Below are 18,211 nucleotides of genomic sequence, written 5' to 3'. Positions count from 1 at the left end.
GAAAACAAGCTATGTTTTGCTTAATGCTATGTTTTGCTATTAGGAGAGCAGTGATGGAAAGTTGTGAAGTGTTTATTTGTGGTCTCTGTAGAGAAGGGATTCCCAAATTTCACCACGGCATTTGGTGGAACCCAGAGCTCTATTTGCTGGTAAATGTCAAACCTCTGAATTTCTCCAGAAAAGAGAGAGATCCTTGTAATGCTCTTAGACTCATTAACTGTGGCTGCAGAGCAATGCCACCTTGCCATTATGACCTTCAGGAGACAGTTGTGAATAGGTGAGGAGGTAAAGAGGCTGGATGGTCTCAGTGGTGTATGAAGCTGTATGGGGACGTGGTCCAGAATGGTCACAGGCATGGGTTGATGATTGGACTAGATGATTTTATTGATCTTTCCAGCCTTAATGCTTCTGTGATTCTATGACAGCAGGAGGATGCTATGATGACTTAATGTTCTACAAACCTTATATGCATTCAGTGAGTTTTAAATAGTGCTCATTATCTGGCCAGACAGTTCACCCTGTGAATTGTTTGTGCCTACCGCTGTTCATTTAAATGCTAATGAGTTTAATATGAGCTCTTTAAGCCTCACTTACACTGACAGTGCAAGAAGAATAGGAAACTTCCCTTTTGATAGCCAAGCTTCAGGTTTCTCACCCTCTGATATGATGAAATACTCTAGCTGCTGGTCCAAGCAGCTGTTTCAGTTGCAAAAGATAAATTAGGCTTCAAATGCACTCCTGAACTTCTTGGGAAAACATGTTGCCTTTCCTGGGATATCTGCATAAGCAGTAAAATGTAGAAATATCTTGTTATGGGTGCTATTCTTGAGGTTGCTCATGAGGTATTTAGTAGACCAAGAGAACTGAGTAATTTGGATAACTGTGATTAGGAGCCCCTCATGTTTCTCTACCTCATTCACTGCCTATACTTAATACATAATTGCAGTTGGGTAGGATATCATTAGCTGTTAATTTCCTGTTACTGATGAAGATGGAATTGAGTTACCACTTGTAAGAGCCTTATTTCATGCTTCTTAGTGCCTCAGCCTCCAGCACAGCATTTCTGAAATCTCTCTGTGGAGCAAGCAAAGCATGACTTCCCTACAGCTTAAAAGCAAAGGGAGAACTGGACATTGAATACTGCAGAGCCTGACCCTGCCAGGGGATCTATTCCTGCAGAACGCTGAATGTCTTCAAGACACTGATGAGAGTGAAGGCCAAAGCTCTCTGGCATACAGCAACTTCAGCTCCTTAGAACTGTAGAAGTGTGCAGCAGGTAAACTTCCCCTTCCTGAGCCAAGGAGAGCAAACATCTTTCTCTAGGCATCTCTTGTACTCTTAGGTGCTTGTTCTGCATTTCTCTGTTCACCCGCTGTGATGCTCTGGATGAGAAGCTTCAGACCTGAAACAACCAGAGCGTGGGCTCCCGCAGTGCCTCTCTTTGTAGCCCACTTGCTTTGCAGAGCACTCATTCCTCCCTCAGATTGCTTGGAAATGTGGCTTTTCTGATAGTTCATTTACTGGGAGTGTGCCTGACCTTTAAAGGGCTCACATTCAATTACCCCTGTGCCACAGAGCAAATATCTCTAACAGCTGAGAAGGCAGAGCAAATGATGCAGATGTTTCCAGCCAAATCCCTTGCAGTAGGGAAGAAAGACTGGAGTTTCTCAGAAAGCCATCTGCAAAATAAAAAGTACTCTCTTTAGGAGTATCTATTTGTATCTCTCCACCAGTTTGCCTCTAGGTCATAACACCCCTTTATAAAAAGCTTTTATTGTTGTTACTACTGTGGCTTGAGGATCTTGCAATAATGGAGTCTTTGGGGCAAAATAAAAACAAATATACCTGTCAACCCCATTGCCTATGTTTGTATGTAGCTTACAGGGTTTTGGCATGAATAGTTGATGCCATGGTTTGCGTTGTGCCACTGATTAGCTAGCCACTGGCTGAGCCATCCACCGAATGCTTTGAAGGTAAAGTGCTGAATATTTAATTGTCATCATCATCATCATTCTGGCTTTTGGTTCCATGGAGGCGAACCAGCAGGGAAACCCCAGCTCCAACCACCCCAGGCATGGGTGTTGTTTGGATGCCCATCCGCAATTAAGTTCCAAGTCTAGCAAATCATTATCATTCATCATGGAATGAATAAAACCCCACATGGGATCATCTTGGGGGCAAATCCACACTCATCCCAGTGAGGCTTTTGCCAGTGGCGAGACTTAGAGCCCAGAGTGCAGGCTTTTGAAGTTCAAGATAGGATTGCATTTACAACTTGAACTTAAGGTTGGGCAGGAAGTGAGCCTGGGGCTTCTTCTCAGGCAATGGGAAAAAACATGATGACCTGCCCTGTCTCCCTCTGTGGCATACATGTCCCATTTATGGGTTGCTGTTGCTGCAAGGGATTTAACGTGTTAGCCCAGAATACCTAGAAACTTGTGATGAGTTGTATTCTCTGAAGGACGTTTATCCCTGTTGCTTTTCAGCTGGGTCCTTCCTGATCAGAAGTGTTTAAGATGCATAGAATGCATTGTCCCCTGAAGGTGCTTGACTCCCCTACCTGCTTGATGCTCAGCAAGTTGCATCCATCCTGTTTCAATTTTGACATGTTCACTGTGGGGCTTTAGATATTAGTCAAGTTATGCTGGCTTAATGTGCTCACAACTCACATTTTCCCTCTTATCTGTGAAAGACAAAGTCTTACAAAGCTGAGCTGATGTGCAGTAGCTCAAAAACACAGAGCAACTCAACTGGATGCATGAGAATGAGAATACAGCTAACTGTAATTCATAAGTTGACTGAAGTGCATCTCTGAGTATTGGTAGTTTGTTAGTTTTGGAAGATAACTAGTCAATATAAGGGCATGGTTTTGTGGAAAATATTGGTGGTAGGTGGACAGATAAAGGGGATGATTGTGGAGTCCTTTTCCAACCTTGGTGATTCTATGAGTATTTATCATAGTTTGCAAATTATTGAGTGTGAAAGTGATTTCATCCATGTGGTAATGCTCTGGCACAGGCTGCCCAGGGAGGAGGTCAAGTCACCATCCCTGGAGGTGTTAAGAAACATGGAGATGTGGCACTGAGGGACAGTGCTTAGTGGACAATATTGGTGGTAGATGGACAGCTGGACTAGATGACCTTAGAGGTCTTTTCCTACCTTCATAATACTGTGATGTGCATGTAGAAGTTTATCCTTCCAAGAAGAGATCTTTGGAAGCATGCTGGCCTGAACTTCACCATGCTGTAGTTTGAAAGCTCTTCTTGAGCTCAAGTCCAATTTCCTGTATCTTTCTAGATGCTTGTCAGCATTTTAATGTAGATTATTACTATATTGAGGGGCAACAAAATAAACCCAAAATTCTGAAACATGTTCAGGGGGTGCAAGAGAGAAGAGAGGATTGTAGTACATTTGATCACATAGCTAGTTCTTTGGCACACTTGATGGCTGTCTCTAACATTAGAAGTGTTTTGGAGAGGTGCTCTGTCTGGGAAAGAAAGGCTGGAGCCTCTTGCTTCTGCTTGGACAAACTGCAAGGGACATCTGAAGGGCTCTCCCAGTTCAAATTAATGAAATATATTTAATCATAAGGTGATTTGAAAGATAGGAAAATGTCTTTTGCACCTCTACAGGACTAGTATTGTTTGTTTTTAGCCTTGTGACCTGGTATTTGTTCAGTTAGAGTGATAGTCCCCTGGTGTTACAGATGGAAAGGAAGTTGTTTTAATGCTCATTCACGGCCAGAATCTTCTGGGAGGGTGCAAATTCCTCAAAAGCTCATTAAATTATTACCTTCATCCCTGCCTGCATGTCGTAGAACGTCTCCCTCAGCCTTAATGTCACCGTCTGTTCAGGCATATTATTACAGAGCGGATCACAAGATGTAATGTGCTACTAACGCTGCTGCCGCAGGCTCCAAACAGGCTCACAAATATGGAAAGCACAGAGCCTGCATACCTATTATGGTTCTTGTTACTCTGAACTGCTTCACTGCCAGCTTGGAGTTTCCGGGCAGTGCAGGGCAGGGTCCATTCACACGTCCCTTTCCTTTGGCCCAGGGGTGCATTAAATGCATGAGGGCTCTCGTTATTAGCCAAGACCTCCAAACAGAGAAACCTACTTGCCTGTCATTTCAAGGACTCTATTTTCTGCTTAGCACACAAGTACATAAATAGATCTTCCCTTAAGATATCAAAGCTGTTTTGGGTCCTGTTTGTGGCAGAAACTAACAACTAATGGAATAAAAATCCATAAATTCAGTGTCTCATGTGTCTGCAGCTTTTTTCACCCAATTGCTTAAGAAGGCTTTACTCTAGACCACGCTCAGTTGTTAATTGTAATTATCCCTATAGCATAAATGAGGAGATAGAGACACAGGAAACTGAAGTGCTACTCAAACCAGCAGCATGTGGCCAAGAGCTAAATGTAAGCATTGGCTTGCCTTATCCAAGCTTTCTTAACAGCAAGACCATACTGCCTCTGGAGGGTGCAGACATCCTTCTGGGTCATATCAAAGGTTTTGGTAAACAGATGAAGTATTTATTTAGCGTATATCATGTGCTATGACTTATGCTTTCTGAATCAGCAGAGCTTTGAATCTAATATAAACCACTCACTGCTAATAGAGGGAAGCAAATTGTTCTGCTTATGGGCAGAGATGCAGAGCTTTGGGTAATAGCAAGTGTACAGATTCCTGAAAAGCCACAGTGTGTGACAGTTCATCTCAGCACTGTATGAGACCTAGAGGCAGCAAGCGGGCTGTAAAGCCATGGGCAGGCTCTGGACCAGCACCTCAAAACCAGCACATGCACTTTGTTGCATTCAAGAACCAAGTGGTTCCATGCACAAAACCAGCAGTGGCATGCAAGCAAGAAATAATGTCTTTTTCCTTTGTCCAGGCTGCAAATGAAAAAAATCATATTTCCTGGTATGACATTTCTCTCTATATTCTAATGTTATGCACACACACACAGATATATGCCTATATATCTGTGTGTAAGAGAGTGCATAACACTAGAATATCTATCTATATATATTATATATACATACACACTTGGATGTACTCAGATTTCTAAGTGAGTTTGCTGGAGGGTCTGTGATCGCTGTGTCAGGACAAGACCTCCTTGCATGGAGGTGAACGCAACTGCTCGAAGTCTGAGGCTGGAAAGGTGCTCCTCATCATTACAGAGAAGGGTTTGGACAAGAAGAGATCAGGGAGAAATGGAAGGTGATATAATCTCATGGTTACAGCACTAAGGACAGTGGGTATTCTGCTTGGAGTGCTTTGCTGGCATCTCTGTGGTGTTGCATAAGCTAGTTAAAAGTCCTCGTGTCTCAGTTTCATTAAACATACCACAACGGAAATGCAACCCGAGTTGTAAAGGGTAGGATCCCCAAAGTCCTTCACAAATAGAAAGTTAGGTTCAAAACAAGCACAACTGGTCTGCCTAGAAGGAAATGCACAGAAATAGTGTCCCCCTGCTCCTGGAATGTACCCGTGTCTGGGACTGAATGTTACAGCAGCGCTTTCTCCAGCCTGGCACAGCAGTTCATAACAAGGTAGAGATCAGGCACTGCAGAACTTTGAAGCGGGAGTAGAAATGCAGGTTTGAGGAATGTAAATCACCCACGCTGGAACTGGGATATCAGCAGCATGCCAAGCTTTATTCCTTCAATCTGCACCCATGTGTGACGCCCCTCCTCTTGTAGCATTTTGTCCTGTTGTGCTCTCATGTCTGATTCCGGAGATGCTGCTTTGCAGTGCAGGGCAGCTCCACAGGCAGCTGTAGGTGAAGCATCTGCCTGCACCTAGCTGTTACCTACACGTGGGCATCACAGCTACTGTGTTGCTGTACTTAGTGACTTTCCAGTCATGGGAAATACTCAGACAATTGTACTTGGAAGGGTGATTTCCCCAGCCCATCTGATGTGGTGTTTCTAACAAGTCTTATGGGGAACAGCTGAGGGAATGGGATGGTTCTGTCTGGAGAAGAGGAGGCTCAGGGGAGACCTTATCATTCTCTACAATTCCATGACAGGAGGTTGTGGTAAGGTGGGGTCAACATCTCCCAGGTAACAGCAATAGGACGAGAAGTAATGGCCTCAAGTAATGCCTAGAATGTTCAGGTTGGATATTAGGAAAAATTTCTTCTCAGAAACAGTGGTGATGCAGTGGTACAGCTGCCCAGGGAATGGTGGAGTCACCATCCTTGGAAGTGTTCAAGAACCATAGAGATGTGGCACTGAGGGATGTGGTCAGTGGGCATGGTGGGGGTGGGTTGGGGTTGGACTCCATGATCTTAGTCATCTTTACCAACCTTTATGATTCTAACCTTGTTGTTCACGTGGGAACATGCCTGTTAGAGTTTGGCATCACAAGAGGAGTGGTCTTTCCAAAGTGTCCTAGGATGTGTGATATCTAAAGCTATAGCACATAGTATCAAGGGTGTGTTTGAGAATAGTTTTATTTTTCAAAATTAAAAGAAATTCCAAAAAGAAACCCTAGAAAATTCCTGCCTCTCTTTCTTCCAGGTGAAGCCTGGTTGGTTTGAGAGGCTGAAAATAAACTAGCTGCCCTCTAAAGAGTAAGTAGTCGTGCTATCAGACATTGGCTCTGTGGAGGATTAGACCTAGAAAGAGGATAAGTATAGTAGCACATACTCAAAAAGAACCCAGCGAGTCCCAAAGCCCTATACTGCCAGGGTTAATCTGCTGGGAGCACTTTCTATTAAATATAGAAGCCAGTTTTCCATCTCACAGGTCCATTATAAATAAATACTTTTTTTTAGGAGAACCTGGTATGGCCCCAAATGAACCTGATCAGCCTCTGGTGCAGAGCTGTGGCAGGCAACTGTAAGCCTGCTTCCCCTGTTGCAAGAACACTGCAGCTCAAAGCAGGGACGTGAGCTTTCCCCTCACTCCTATCTTCCTGTGAGTGATGTGCCAAGCTGCGAGCAGAGCTGCTGAGCTGTGCTGGGCCTGCAGGCACTGCTTCTATGCAGGGAATTAGCACCGATGGGGGAAAGAAAGAGCAGGAAATCAATGTGTGATGTGTGGGAGAAAAGTCACCACTGAAATAGAACTGGAAGTGCTGGAAAAAGTTGTTGCTGGGGGTTTTCGTAGTGGGGAGAGTGTCAGATTTGGGCTCACACAAAGGAATGGTGCTGAGCAAGAGTCTGCAGGTGAGCAGGCAGATGGAAGGCATCACAGTATTGTTCTATTATTCATACACTACTAATGTGCCTTCCCTACTACCCAACCCATAGATTCTGCTCTTGAGCATTAATCCGTAACAATACAGCAATGGTGATGTGTTGCTCTCTGGGTGACCAAGGGCTGGCTGAGAAAAGACTGCAGTGTGTGAGGGTGCTGTCAGGGTAACCATCCCTGCCTGGAGAAGTACAAAATGGTCAGACAAGGGGAAATGGTTTTACCTAATGGAGGAGAGATTTAGATTAGATGTCGGGGGAAGTTTTTCACTGAGGGGGAGGTGAGGCACTGGCACATTGCCCACAGAGGCTGTGGATGCTCCATCTCTGGACATGTTGAAGGCCAGGTTGGATGAGGCCCTGAGCAGCCTAGCCTGGTGGTTGGCAACCAGCTCACAGCAGAGGAATTGGAACTACATCATCTTTAAGGTTCTTTCCAACCCAAGCCATTCTAGGATTCTGTGATTCTATTAAGTCCATCCACAAATCCATGGAACTGAGTTGAACTTGGTGCCTCTTGTGGCTTCCTAAAGGCCAAAATGCTGCCTTATGGGAGTTTTGCATTGGAATGTTTGAGGGTTAAAATGTATTTGCAAACTGCATAGAGTTATTATGCATACATGTTTGGAATGTGTTGACACATGGCACACAAAACTGTACCTGCCTTCTTAGACAACAGTGTTGAAAAGGTGCCCTTGAAAGCCTGTGGCTATAACTGTCCTTCTTAAATGCTGCTTCTTGGTAACAAATGACTCTGCTTAATCCTCATAATCCCATTCAAGCCCCCTGTTTTCTGCTAAGACTTGTTGACTTGGCCAAGCCTCAGGCCATTTCTCATGGTGCTCTCTGGAACACCTGTCAAGCAGGGGCTGGACTGAGCCCAGCAACTCATTCCAGATGCCACCAAGCAATCTTTAGCTTCTAATGACTCCTAGCTATTGCTTCTCTGAATACAACTATAATTGGTAACCTCGGAGTGAAAGGGTTTCTTCATCCCTTGACTAATTTCCTCTGCCATTCAGACCTGCCACATCGGTTTGTGTGCATACTCTGTTTTGCCAAACAGTATTGCTTGGAGGTAAATCAACATTGTTTTTCTCCTATATCCACACCGCATCAAACCAGCCACTGTGAAGGAGAATTAACTCTATTCCAGCCAAAACCAGGACAGGAATGTTTGCAGCCATTTGCAGCAGCATACAGTGAAGCAGTCAAATGCAACAGTTCAGAACACAGTTTGGAAAAAAGCAAGGATGAAATGGTTGCCTGAGGAAATATCCTAACAAACCACAGAGAGATTTCAAAATGTTCATTTGTGATTTACTTAAAATCTCTACAGCACAGCTGTGCCCTAAGGAATAACCATCTAGATTTAATTCCTCTTAAGTAAGAGGCATTCTTCTGTGGGGAAAGGATGCTGGATGAGAGCTTTGTTTCTTCTCCTTGGGAGCAATGATAGGTCTCTAAATATATTTAACAGTGCCCAACATTCTTTGGGACTGAGTGTTTTGAAAGATGGTTTATTTTAACAGCTACAAATAAAAAAGATTCAGTAAAAGGATCACTGTCTTTCTTTAAAAAATCATTCCCATGCAGAGCTGAATGGTAGAAACAGTGCTTCCATTACCTACTTCTAGAGCTGTTCCATCCCAGCAGAAAGATTTCTTACTGCACAAAGCACTGAAGAAATCAGAGATGAGATGTATCAGTTACAGGACTGTCTTGCAACAAGACTCTTTGGGTTTTACATGGTCTTGAATGGCTTTGCAGGTAGCCTTGAAGTGGTCACTATGATCCAAGCAAGACTGAGTACTGCCAGCTTTTGCCTTTCCTTCTCAGGTACGCTACAGGGTACTGATGTGCTTAGCACAAATACAGCCGTCTTGTTTCCTGGCATAGGTGCAGTTATGCTAAATGAAACATGCCGAGATGGCTATGGGTGATAATTCACCATGATATCCTATGTGTCTTCAAGGGTCAGGAAGAATGCTTCCTCTTAATACTTAAAATTGTTAGTTGAATGAGGCATGTGTGCTCTCACCATTAATACATTTGAGTAGTTACCTCTTGGTAGCTAGGAACACCCTGACTTTTATTTTTCTCTCCCTCTTACTTGCTTTAGACATCAATGGCAGTGAGAAATGGAGAAGGACAGAAAAGCTCCAGGAGACCAGGAAGAAAGTTGTGCTATCCGTCTGCATTTAAGAGCTGATGAAGACGTGTAGGTCAGAATAATGGAAGAGCTTACAGGTGATTCATGAAAAGATGCCACATAGCACTTTAGTCACGAAACCTCATGGGATGATGTGCCAGTCTCTAGAGGTCCAGCTCACTGGATTGATGGGTGAAGTCTTCTGCTGTCACAGAAAGGTTTGGTTTTGCCTGGATTCAGCACTGCTGACCAATATTGAGCTCCACTCAGAAGCAGACTAGAAAGATGTTAGTTAATTGGGGTGAGTTTAGGGAGAAGCACACGAGTAAATGGAAGCTTATCTGCCTGCATGATGGTGAGAGACACAAGAGAAGTGCTAGTTTGGAAATGAGCTTGGGTAGTCATAAGGAGATGAGTGCATCAGTGGGCTGGAAGTTGAAGGCAGACAAATTCAGCCTTATAAAGAAGTGCACAGTGGCTTATTCTTCTGCCACTGGCTGTTTTAATGTAGGGTGAGTGCTTTTGCAACAGAAATGCTGCAGTTCAACCCATCTAAAGGTGCACTGTGTCCTTTGAGTCACACAGGACATCGTTCCCTCCTGGCCTTGCGAGGAATCAGCCAAAAATGAATTGAAAACACTGGATTCTAGCCTGGATCTGAGCTGCATGTGACGTTTGGGTTAAATTATAGTATGCAATGACTGCATGGTAGTTTGCTTTTTCTTATGTTTTGGTCTCAGGATGCTATCTGTGGGGGGAAAAAGGTTTTGCACCTTCTCTGGCTCAGGCAATTGCCCATCTCTCAAAGGTGAGACGACATGTGATCTATTTCCTCTTTCCAAGCGTTCCTTCTGGGGCATGAGGTGCATCTTTCCTGCAGCGTCATGCAGAGCTGCACAACTAATTCAGCCTGGGGAAACCATCAGGCAGCAGAGAGCTTGGGAAAGGATGAATTCCGTGATGCATGTCTCTGGTTCTCATGCTGCATTGCTTGTGACAGCTGAGAAAGCCAAGCAATGTAAACATGCCCGGAGGTGGAAAGCATCCCCTTGGTCTCCTTTGCCATTCTGTACCAGGATTTCCCATTTAGCGTTATCAGCTTCCACGGTAAGGGCTGTTTGTGAGAACAGCCACGTGTGCGGAGGGCCTGGGTGTGTGTCCTTGGAATGAGGCAGCAGGATCCCATCCCTGAGTCTCACTGGCATCTTCTGTTGTGTGCAGGCATTGGCACCACAAAATGTCAGGTCTCAAAATGGAAATGGGCCGACATTGTTTAGGACCTATTCCAGGAAATGCCTCTTGGATAGAAGCGCTCTCTTGCTGCTCCTTCTCCATGACCGTGTGAGGAGAAGTATCTAAAATAGGTCATTGTTATGCACGGAGAGAGCCCTGCTCCCTGAGCTCCCTCGGTTTCCAACAAAACGAGCTTTGGAGGTAAGTTAGCTGAAAAGAGGCTGATTCATCAGCAACGAGGGAAATCGGAGCACTGGAGAGGTGCCCAGCTGCCCAGAGGGATTTTTGTAGTGACATGCTTCTCCAGTCTTAACAGACGAGCTGAGTGATACACACACAGGCTTGAACTATATCACAATCACATGCTTTCTGGGCTCATTTCTTATCTCATGTGTTTCTCTGGAGAGTATCAGTTGTTCCAGTCCCTCACAGGGCTTAAAAATGTAAGGGAAAGAGTCACAGTGAGGTATCTTCTACTGTGAGAAAATCCTATCTGTTTTCTTTCCCAAATTAGGTCACCTTGTAAGGCAGTTCTGGATGGAGTTTGTCCCTGCAGTTACAGAGGCCGTAAATAACACGTGTGTTACAACACTTGACAGGATTTGGTTGCGCCATCATTAGTCTATCTGGATATCGTATCCTCAATTAATAACCAATTAATTTGATCTGTTGAAAGACCCCAACTGTCACCCTCATGTCCAGAATGAGATCACTTTCGGCATTTATTCGCTTGCAGAGGGAACAGAGCCAATGCATTCTGGCTTTGTTGCTGAGAGTAGGCTTGTGAATGGAGATGAGCGCTCCCCTTTGTCGTATCACCTCGAGCACGAGGAGCATCCTCTGCCTTTTAGGAGCATCCTCTGCCTCTCTGTTGGTGTTTCGGGTGGAGGTGCCAATCAGTGCCAGTGATGAGACAGACACTTGTCCGTAAGATAAGAAATGGGAACCCACAGATTGCTCTCAGAGAGGCTGAGCAGCTGTTGGACTGTGGAAGTCTCTGGCCCTTCCTGACCTGGGCCATTGACCTACAAGTGAAAAGTGTGAAATCTCCGCACCAGCAGAGCGGTGAGTTCTCATTCCATGTTCAATTGCTGCCATCTAATGGCAGGCTAGGAGTAAAAGGGCCTCGTACAATATAAACATCTTGTCCAGAGAAGGGCAATGGAGCTGTGAGGAGCGTGGAGCACAAGTCTTATGGGGAGCAGCTGAGGGAGCTGGGATAGTTTGGTCTGGAGAAGAGGAGGCTCAGGGGAGACCTTATCGCCCTCTACAACTGCTTGAAAGGAGGCTGTGGTGAGGTGGGGTCAGGCTCTGCTCCCAGATAACAGTTGATAGGATGGGAGGTGATGGCCTCAAGTTGCTCCAGGGGAGGTTCAGATTGGATATTAGGAACAATTTCTTCTCAGAAAGAGTGGTGATGCAGTGGCACTGCTGCACAGGGAGTGGTGGAGTCACCGTCCCTGGAGGTGTTCAAGAACCATAGAGATGTGGCACTGAGTGATGTGGTCAGAGGAGTGTGTTGGGCACTGCCTATTTCTCTCTGCACACAGGCTTCCAAATGATACTTTAAGTCCTACTAGCTCACACTGTCTTTCAAAGGAGAAAAGCTAGAGTTGGAATATTTCTTCCTGCACCCTTGCACTGCAGCTGCCAGGTGTCCATGAGCATGGTCATGGTGGGACTGCAGCCCAGGGAGATGTGGAGCAGCCACCAGCAGCCTTAGTGCAGCCCAGTGGTGGCAAGGGAACTTGCACAGCCTCACAGTCACCAGGTACGTCACTGAGGCTAACTGCAATCTCTGGACAGAATAATGGAAAGAGCTGTAAAATTCCCCTCTGCTTGGCTGAAGGGTTTGCTGTCAAAAATTAAGTCCAGGAGTGAGGTGATATGGAGGAGTGGCAGGAAACTTTTTATTTTATTTTATTTTTTTAATTGAGGAAAAGTCTTTGTAAGCATTGTGGAAAGAAACAGGAATGAGTGCAATGAGTCCCCTTGTGCTTTGGCATTGGTGGTGCTCCCTGCACCTCTATGGCAGAACATGGTAGCACACATAAACATAGCTCAGTGGGGAGGGAAATCGTTTAAGCGTGGAGTTGCTCAGCTTTGTGCTGCTGAGCACTTCCCAAACAGCAGTGAGCAGCCGAGCTGTCCTATCTGGGAGCTCAGGGGCTCCCAGGTCACGGGGGCTCTGTTTGCAATCAAGGTCCAGCAGCCGTTCTCTTGCGTCAAAGGCAGGGACGTATCTAAACAGTGCTGCTGGGCTTCGGGGAATGTGTGATGTTCTCAGAGATATACCCAGGTGGTACACTGGGAATTGGGGGCAGGACGTGGTTGTGTCTCCTCCTGTGCCTAGGACAGGGGCTGGCAGGGTGTTGGGAGCTCCTGTGATTGGACTCAGGTGGGAGATCCCTCATGGCATCCTGTCACCAGCATGCCCATGTCAGTCACTTCCCAGGAGGCATTCTGCTTGCTCTGTAGATGTTTTTCTCGAAGCTCAGTGGTAAAGTGATAGCAGAATACATCTTACGGTTCTAAAAATGGCTTGGCAAGGTCGTGGGGTCTTAATCCGTGTCCCTTCCTCTCTTATTTCCCATTGGAAAACGCTGTCTTCTGACCACTCTCAAGGCTGCAAAAGGAAGACATAAAATTACACCAAGTGAGCTGAAACTTAAGCCTCGTGGTTACAGCAGTGCCATTCGCCAGGTGATGCACTCAGCAGCTGCGGGGTTTCGTTACTGTCACTTACAAAAGCATTCAGCCCCCATTGGTGTGCCCTGATTGAGCCACAGCCTGTGGGCCTGGGGGCACCGCTTTGTCATTCGGAGCTCTTTAACACAGTTTGGCATCCAATGGACTTCGGCAGGATATAGTGTTGCTGTGATACTGAGGTATGATTTAATATCCTCAATTGTTCTGGAAATACGAGCCGCGTGATTCACGAGACATGCATGAGTACGGTTCCTTCAGTGCTTAATGGGATTTATGTGCTTGAGTGTGATGGATGCTGCAATCACAGGGCTGACGCTGATTTGTTATGGAGGGGGTGAAACCAATTCAATGGGCATTTTGCTGTTGATTGCACGGGAGAAAGGCTTTTGCACAGGGAACCTGAAACAAGAGCTCTTTAAATGCCAGAACTAGGGTGGGAATAAAGAAGGAAAACAAATGTGGTTTGTTCTCAACGTGCTCTGTTTCACCTCTCCTGCTGCCATGGGGCCAGGGGGCAGCAGGACCCTCCTGGATCCCCGGGCATTTCCCTGCAGGGCCCATTTCTCGAGCGTGCCCGGGAGTTCTTCAGACAAAGTCCCAACCCTAGGCCTGCCGGGAACGGGAAGGGCCATAACAATGCCGATGACGGAGCGGTTACGGCCGCTGCCCGCCCGCACGCCGCGCCCCCGGTGCGTGCCCGGCTCTGGGGCCGGCCCGGCGGCTGCCACTCACCGCTCCGCACCGCCCATGCCGCCGAGCCGTCGGGGGCCGGGCTCGAACCCGCGGCCGCCGCGCAGGGCGGGCTCCGAGCCGCGCCCCGGCTGTGGCGGGCGGTCCCTCTGCGCCCGCGGGCAGAGCCCGGGGAGGGCTCCGAGCCGGTAAGCGCCGGGGGGTTGAGGGGGAGGACGCGGGGAGGGTTTCCTCCTGGAGATGGGGATTAAGGCTGTCCATCCTCCTCTCTCCTCCTCCTCCGCCCAGCTGTGTCTGGCGCCTCCCCAGATGTTGAGCAGGAAGAGGATGGATTGCGGTGGGGAAGCTGAGGTTGAGCATCTGGGGCGCGTCTTGAGAATGAGAGCAGCGGAGAGCAGCAGGCAGCCCTTAGCCTGAGCGGGTGATGGGAGAAGTGATGGGGAAAGATTTGGGACAGTGCCTGTGCCGTTAGCGAGGCAGGCAAGGGTAGCTGAGTTATAGCAATAAATGAGATATAGAGGCAGGAAAGGGGAGACTGATAATGATTTGGCATGTTTATTATGTCTTGGAGGATGCTGTGGAGTCAGGGCAGGTTGTGTGTAGGGGGGTGAGTCTCATAGGACATGCATGTGTGTCAAAAAAAACAGCGCAAGAGGGAACAAAAGTATTCAGATTGGACAGAAGATAGAAGAATTAGCCTGATAGGACACGGGAAACTTGTTTCAAACTAAAAGGAGGGAGATTTAGATTGGATATGAGAGAGAAGTTTTTACAATACGGGCAGTGTGGCACTGGCACAGGCTGCCCAGAGAGGTGGTGGGTGCTCCATCTCTGCAGACAGCCAAGGTCAGGCTGGATGGGCTCTGAGCACCTGATGGAGCTCTTGATGTCCCTGTTCAGTGCAGGGCAGTTGGGCTAGTTTTACGGGTCCCTTCCAACTCGAACAATTCCGTGATTCTAACCTATTATTGAGGAGTGATTGGCAGCTTGCTCTGTTACACTAGGTGTGGATTATTCCCTTTTCTGTACTGCCGGATGACCAGGGTGTGACCTTCTCCCAGATCATGGCCAGCAATCAGATGCTAAAAAGAGTTGGGTTCTGTTGAGCCCCCTCATCACCCCCCAGCAGGAGAACTGGTTGGCCCAGAACACAGGGTTACCCACAGCACCCTTCCCAGCCTTCTGGGTATCCCCAGTTATGGTAGGCAGGATGCCCAATGAGTACTCTGGTGTGAGCGCAGGCCTGGGAAGAGAGATGGTGGTTATAGAAGGAGAGATTGGAGAGGAATGAAATAGTGACAGGACAAGGGGAAATGGGTTTAGGTTAGATGTTAGGGGGACATTTTTCACTCGGAGGATGGTGAAGCACTGGAAGATGTTGCCCAGAGAAGCTGTGGAAGTGCCATCCCTGGAGGTGTTCGAGGCCAGGCTGGTTGGGGCCCTGGACAGCCTAATCCCATGGCTGGCAACCGACCTGTGGCAGGGGGTTGAAACGAGGTGATCTTTGAGGTCCCTTCCAACCAGTCCATTCTAGGATTGGTTTCAAGGTAAAAGTAAGTGCCAGTATCTGGGTTGGTAGAGCATCTAGGGTGGTGGTGGTGATTTGCCTTGAGGTTAGTAGACTGACTAAAATACCAGGGGGTTTCCAGTGCCTGATTCATCCTGTACCTTTTTTCATCATCTCATGGGTTCTGACTTTGTTTTTCAGAAAAATTCCTTGATTCAAGAAAGCCACCATGAAAGGTGAGGAAGCTCGGCAGAGGAAAAAAGAGGGCAGAACCAGGAATGGAGAGCGATCCAGGCACAAAGCAAAGGGCAAGGGTAAACACAGAGAGAGCCGGCTTGGCAGCCAGGAAGCAGAGGATGTCTCTCTGCCTGCCCAGCAGAAGCTGTTGGCTGGGGAGAAAGTGTCCATGGCAAAATCAAGGGAAGAGTCAGCTGGTGCGATCTGCCTGCAGGTGCTGCTGCCCTACCTCCTGGCTGGGCTTGGCATGGTCCTGGCAGGCATGGTGTTGGATTATGTTCAGGTAAGGGATGGGAGCTGATTTGATGCATCTGGCGTGGGGTAGGTACGGGATTTGCTCTGGGGATAGCAAGTGAAGACTGTGTGACAGTTGGGAGCAGACCTTACCTACCGTGGCAAAGCAGTGCAGAGCTTTATAGCAGCAATGAACACCTGATTATAGACAATTAACAACTGCAGTTAATACCTAGATTATAAACTGCCCTTGTGCTGTAGGTGACTCTGAGTGCCGCGTGTGTTTTGCTAACACGTGTTATCTAACCAGCAAGCTGCTGGGTCAGACTGCCCTGAGCTATTAAGTGCAGTGATACTGAAACTACTGTGCTTGTACTGACAACTTTCACAAATCTGGAGCAGTGTTCTTTTGCTATTAGCCCAGGGCTGACCTCCCTAAGCTAGAAGAGTTGTAGAGGCTTAAGGATGGTGACACAGTGCCCTCAACTGACCTTAACACGTGCTCACTACCCGGCAGACTTCGACTTCAGAGAACATCAGGGCAAGTCCAGAACCAAGCAGCAGACCTTTGGTCTCCTTAAACAGTGGGCATGGTGGTGATGGGTTAATGTTTGGACTGGATGATCTTAGTGGTCTTTTCCAACCTTAGTGATTGTATGACTATCATTCTATGACTGTTCTGAGAGTTTTGAGCCTCGAGCAGCTGCTTGACTTGCACAGGTCTGTGACTTTCATTTTTACTTTTCAGAGTGGTTGAACTTGCTCATTCCTGTGGATTTCTGACATTAAATACATGTTACCTCCCATCGTGAGATTGCAGTGAGAAACTGCAGATGGATTTATGATGTTGGAAGAGTTTTCTTCCTTTAGAGTGTTTTTGTTGTTTTTTTTTCTTAGGAAGGACTGCGCCACTAATTTAAACAGAATGTGAAACAAACCTCTTATTCCTCTGAAGCCACAAAAATCTGGTTTCTGTTTTATGCAAATAAAGAGCTCACAAGGAAGCTTCATGTTAGTTCTTAGGGCCTGGGAAATCGAACCACGCAACATCACATTAGAAAAAATAGGCCTTTGGCAGTTAGCACAGTGACTTTCCGTGGATAAGTATGGACTTGGATGTGTCTCATCAGGGAATCAGAGCCCTTTCTGTGCCTTTTCTTGCACTGCAGCAGCACATGGAGATGTGGGACAGGATGAGGTCCCCGCCAATGAGGCTGTTTCTGCTTCGGCTGGTCTGAAGCAATGCTACCTGTTGGCTGGTTCCTCAGGGTGGAGCCAGTGAGGGTATTTGTGTGCAGAGATGGGCAGCAGAGCACATCCCTAGGGTTTGCTATGAAGTGTGGTACAGCCACAAGGAACACTTTTTCCCCAGCTGGTTGTAATCTCTTTCTGGCTGCTTTGCAACGCACTTCTCAGGCACCGTGCATTTCTTTGCGGGCACATACAGTGCATCTCCTTGCCAGGAAAATGTGATATATCTCCTTCCTGGCAGTAATGGCGTGGGACTTGAGCAGAGTTTTGCTAAATGCATAATGAAATGATCCAGCATACAGGCACGGGTCACCTGAACCAATTACCTTTCCGTACAATGATTCATCGATCGAAGGCTTTTTATGGCGCTTGCTTAGAAACAGAGAGCCGAAGCGTGATAAACTCATAAACCGTGCCATATTGAAGCTTTGGAACAGGCTGTGGTTTTTAATGTCGTTTGAGTCATTCGGTCTCATTGATATTTCCTTTGCATTAACGTTTCTACCTGTCAGCCAATCCAGTTGGCAGATATGGTGACATAAGTTGTGCGTGTTATCAGACCTTTGGAAACCCATGGCTGCTGCCCAGAGCTTGTTCTTTATTCTTCGTTTCCTCGAAGTCTCCAGTTTCTAACCAGAACTGAGCCTTCATGCCTTTGCTTCCAAGTTCCTGGCTGGCATAAAGGGATCAGGTCACGTGTGGTTGCTACCGGATTTTTATTAACCTCCCTCTTCCAGCTATTGTGGACTTTTTTTCAGTTAGATTAGCTGAAGTGTACTCCCCGTGTCAGCTTTCAGCTCACCAGGCTATTGTTAGGTGGAAGAGGTGCACGCGCTCACCAAGCTAGCGAGGTGTGGGGAAGGCTTTTGGGGCTGTCCCAAAATCCTACATGGAAAGGACAGAGTTTCCATTCATAGCTTCTGTTTCCCACTCTGCTGTGCTTGCAGAGATGTGCTGTGCCATCCCAGCCCATAGGCTTGGTGTATCGGT

At 46.9% G+C, this 18,211-nt stretch overlaps 1 protein-coding gene across 5 annotated transcripts in view; it reads left to right on the top strand.

Moving 5' to 3' along the window:
- SLC41A3 (solute carrier family 41 member 3) overlaps nt 1-18,211 on the top strand; it is a 46,032-nt gene that overhangs the window by 8,803 nt on the left and 19,018 nt on the right. The window contains exons 1-2 of one of the 5 annotated variants that reach the window (XM_015293365.4): nt 13,199-13,481; nt 15,701-15,735. Coding sequence is in view for 3 of the 5 variants with exons in the window: in XM_040646704.2 (XP_040502638.1) it covers nt 15,729-16,019 (291 nt within the window). In the remaining 2 variants the exon portion in view is untranslated. Of the gene's footprint in view, nt 1-13,198; nt 13,482-14,086; nt 14,181-15,700; nt 16,020-18,211 lie in introns of those variants that run through there. The other 4 variants (XM_004944603.5, XM_015293364.4, XM_004944604.5 and 1 more) reach the window with 4 other exon arrangements.

The sequence above is a fragment of the Gallus gallus genome, chromosome 12 (genome assembly GCF_016699485.2).
Source record: "Gallus gallus isolate bGalGal1 chromosome 12, bGalGal1.mat.broiler.GRCg7b, whole genome shotgun sequence".
Lineage (NCBI taxonomy): Eukaryota > Metazoa > Chordata > Aves > Galliformes > Phasianidae > Gallus > Gallus gallus.
This window is presented reverse-complemented; position numbering and strand designations above follow the sequence as displayed.